The sequence below is a fragment of the Muntiacus reevesi genome, chromosome 12, assembly GCF_963930625.1.
Source record: "Muntiacus reevesi chromosome 12, mMunRee1.1, whole genome shotgun sequence".
NCBI lineage: Eukaryota > Metazoa > Chordata > Mammalia > Artiodactyla > Cervidae > Muntiacus > Muntiacus reevesi.
The window spans coordinates 56,277,684-56,280,795 of NC_089260.1; the positions used below are offsets into that span (position 1 = coordinate 56,277,684).

A 3,112-nucleotide genomic window follows, 5' to 3' on the forward strand; every position below is an offset into this window, starting at 1 on the left:
CTGGCACTTTCAGTATTGAGAGGGAGTTTTAATGACTCATGGTGAAATGCAGAAAAGAAAAAATATATATATCCAAAAGCCTCTTTATGCAGGTCTCAAGATTCAACTCGAAAACCAAAGTTACCTTGGATATTCTCCTGAGTTTGAAAGTGATATACTAAAACTTAAAATATTTAGAGAATTATGATTAACCATTACTATGTAGAGACTAGGGTCACCTGAAATGCATAAGTTAGGCTCATTCTGTGAGTTTCCTTTCCCCTAGCAAAACCAAGTAGGGATGCCCAAATGTTTATTTGAGGGCTTCCCCTTCAAGTCATTCAGGTCTACTATTACAAGAGAATGAGAAATTCACTGTGACTATGTTTAGTGTTATCGTTAAAGCATTTCTAATTCTATTAAATACTTAACAAAGATCTCAAAACCTGGCTTTTGTGACAGAGGTGCTAGCAGAGTGAGAAAAGTGGAATTCCAGATTTTATTTTATTTTTTTAAAGACTGGAAAAAAAAAACACACCTGGGATAAAAAATTTCGTTGATCAATAAAGCTATGAGAAATGGAGCGAGTTGTTCCCGGACCCACTGGTGAACTTGAACTTGTGAACTGGTGAACTTGAACTTGGAAATGGGGTTTTGACAAGGGCCACTGTGGGAAACAAGGGTCTGAACCCATCTTCAGACACCACCTCCCTCCCCCCGTTTTACTCCCCACCCCCCCAAGTGTTCAAGCGGCAGACAAAATAAATTACCATAAATTATACGCCAAGGCAACTTAAAAACACAACGCGACGCGAGGCTGAGTGTCCCTCGATCCTTGGGGAGGTGTGTAACACTGTGCGCGCTTCTGGCCGCAGGCCCTGCGGGCGGGGACGGCTCACACGTCGGGGTAGTTGCAGTAATACACCGCGGAGCTGGCGTCGGACACCACCGAGGACAGGGCCCCGTGGCCGTCGGGCAGGGTCACGCCGGCGTCGTGTCCTGGGTAGGGGAGCCCCATCTCCGGCTTGCACACAAAGTGCAGGTACTGTTCGAACTCCGTGCGCTCCACCTCCCCGAGTAGCTCGGCCGGGGCCCCCGGGTCTGCGCTGTCCCGGCAGTGCAGCGCCTCTGGCGGGGGCGACGGCTGCCCCGGGCCGGGCGGTGGCGGCTGCGGCGGCATCTGGAAGCCGCGTCCCCCGCCCCCCGCCGCCGCCGGGGAGCCCACGGGGCCGTAGTACATGTGCAGGGCGCTGGGGGGCGCGAGGAGGCCCGGCATCGCGGGGCCCGCAGGCTCCTGGCCCAGCCGCGGGTGCAGGGGCCCAGCTCCGGGCGGCTCCGGGGGCCCAGCGTAGTCCGCGGCCGGGGCGTAGCTGTAGGGCCCAGGGGCCGGACAGTCCGCGGGCAGCGGCGCGGCGAAGAAGGCCGGATCGGGTTCCACGCCGTCCAGCGGGGACGTGTCGGGCGTGGGCAGAGGGTAGCCGTCGAGCTGGGGCGCGCCCAGGCCCGGGCAGTCGCGGTAGTGGCCGCCCAGGTGCGGGGGCAGCAGCGGCGGGCCCGCGGGGAAGCCCTGCTCTGGGAAGGGCAGGCCCAGGCCGTCCATGGCCACGCGGCCGCCCTCGGGGCCCAGCGCGGCCGCCGGCGGCTCGGCCAAGCCGTGCAGGAAGCCGCCCTCCACCCGCTTCAGCCGCTTCACCTGCTTGCGCCGCCGCGGCCGGTACTTGTAGTTGGGATGGTCCTGCATGTGCTGGACGCGCAGCCGCTCGGCCTCCTCCACGAACGGCCGCTTCTCCGCCAGCGTCAGCGCCTTCCACGACTTGCCTGCGGGGCGCGGAGTGGACAGGGCCGCGGGTTTAGCGTCTGCGCCCTGGCTCCCAGGTCCAACCTGGCCCTACCGCCCCCCTGCGACCTCCGCTGGTGCCACTCCCGGGGCGGAGGAAGGGATTAAGGGAAAGGTTGCAGGTTGGGGCTGGGGAGGCCGAGGGCAGGCCGGGCACTCGGGGAAGACGCGAGATCTCGGGCCCTCCAAGACATTCCCCACCCCCCACCGCCCCCACCCCCCCGCCTCCTTTCCGTCGCTCTTGGAAGCGGCTTCCCGCTCACCACCCGCGCCCGTTCGAGGAACTGGCCAGGAGTCGGGAGAGCGGGCGACCCACCCAGCCCCGCGCCAGGGTGTCCTGGCCGCCGTTCGGATGCGCGGGGAGATGCCTCCCCGGTGCCCCGGCCGACGGGGAATACGGGGGCCAAGGCCCAAAGCCGCTTGGAGACTAGGAGAGCGGGCAGCGGGAAGGAACCGGGGCCCCAGGGAAGGACGCGGGGGCCGCGCACCCCCAGCCTCGGGCGCAAGGCCCGCACCCTCTGATCCTCAAGGTTCGCCCGGCCTGGGCCCCGGCGCGGACTCACCCAGCATCTTGCTCAACTCGGCGTTGTGCAGGTCTGGGTTCTGCTGCGCCAGGCGCTTGCGCTCGTCCTTCGCCCACACCATGAAGGCGTTCATCGGCCTCCGGATGCGAGACTCGCCCTTCGCTCGGCCCGCCGGCCCGGCCGGCGCCCCGCCGCTCGCCGCCGCCTCGCCCTTCATCTTCATGTCCCCGAGGGGACTCAGCGACTCGGCCCAGGGACAGGGGCCCAGGCCGGCCATCACGGCGGGCAGCGCGCTCCGGGGCTGGCTCTGCTCGTCACTGGCGTACCCCGCATCCGGGCTGCTCATGGCGCTCCAGCCCGGCCCCGCGCCCGCAACCCTCCGCCGGACACGCCGCCTCCCCCTGCCGGGGGGAGGGGGTGGGGAGCGAGAGAGGAGTTGCCCCGCGGGCCGCTCGCGTCCCCCGGCCGGACCCCGCCGCCCGCGTCCCTGGCAGATCGATCGCAGTCCCTGGCGTAGCCCGCGCCCTCGCCAGCCCAGTGCCACTGCGGGCGCCCCCCGGCCGCCGGGCCTTTTCTGCACAGACCCGGCCAATGGAGCGGCAGGGGCGGGTCGGCCGGCGCGTTAGGCCCACGCCCAGCCCGCCGCCCAGGTCCCAAGTTTCAGCTCAAACCCACGCCCGCCCTTCCCCCCTCCCGGGCCCCGCGCCCAGGGCGACACCTGCCCCTGAGAACACGGCTTGGAGCCGGGCTTTGGCGCCGCGTCGGCTCCCAC

The 3,112-nt window shown here is 65.8% G+C and overlaps 1 protein-coding gene across 1 annotated transcript; it reads right to left on the reverse strand.

The window, feature by feature from the left end:
• Window positions 1–713: 713 nt before the first annotated feature.
• Window positions 714–2,903, reverse strand: SOX17 (SRY-box transcription factor 17). Its single transcript, XM_065902942.1, has 2 exons — window positions 2,380–2,903; window positions 714–1,797 (listed from the first exon to the last, which is right to left on the reverse strand). The coding sequence occupies exons 1-2, from the start codon at window positions 2,684–2,686 to the stop codon at window positions 875–877; spliced, it is 1,230 nt and encodes a 409-aa protein (XP_065759014.1). The 5' UTR covers window positions 2,687–2,903; the 3' UTR covers window positions 714–874.
• Between the last annotated feature and the right edge of the window lie 209 nt (window positions 2,904–3,112).

What these genes read in the sequence shown, in the direction of transcription:
- SOX17 (XM_065902942.1), bottom strand. Translation starts at nt 2,686, where the DNA reads ATGAGCAGCCCGGATGCGGGGTACGCCAGTGACGAGCAGAGCCAGCCC. An exon ending in CGAGTTGAGCAAGATGCTGG is followed by an intron (nt 1,798 to 2,379) that starts GTGAGTCCGCGC and finishes CGCGCCCCGCAG; the next exon opens with GCAAGTCGTGGAAGGCGCTG.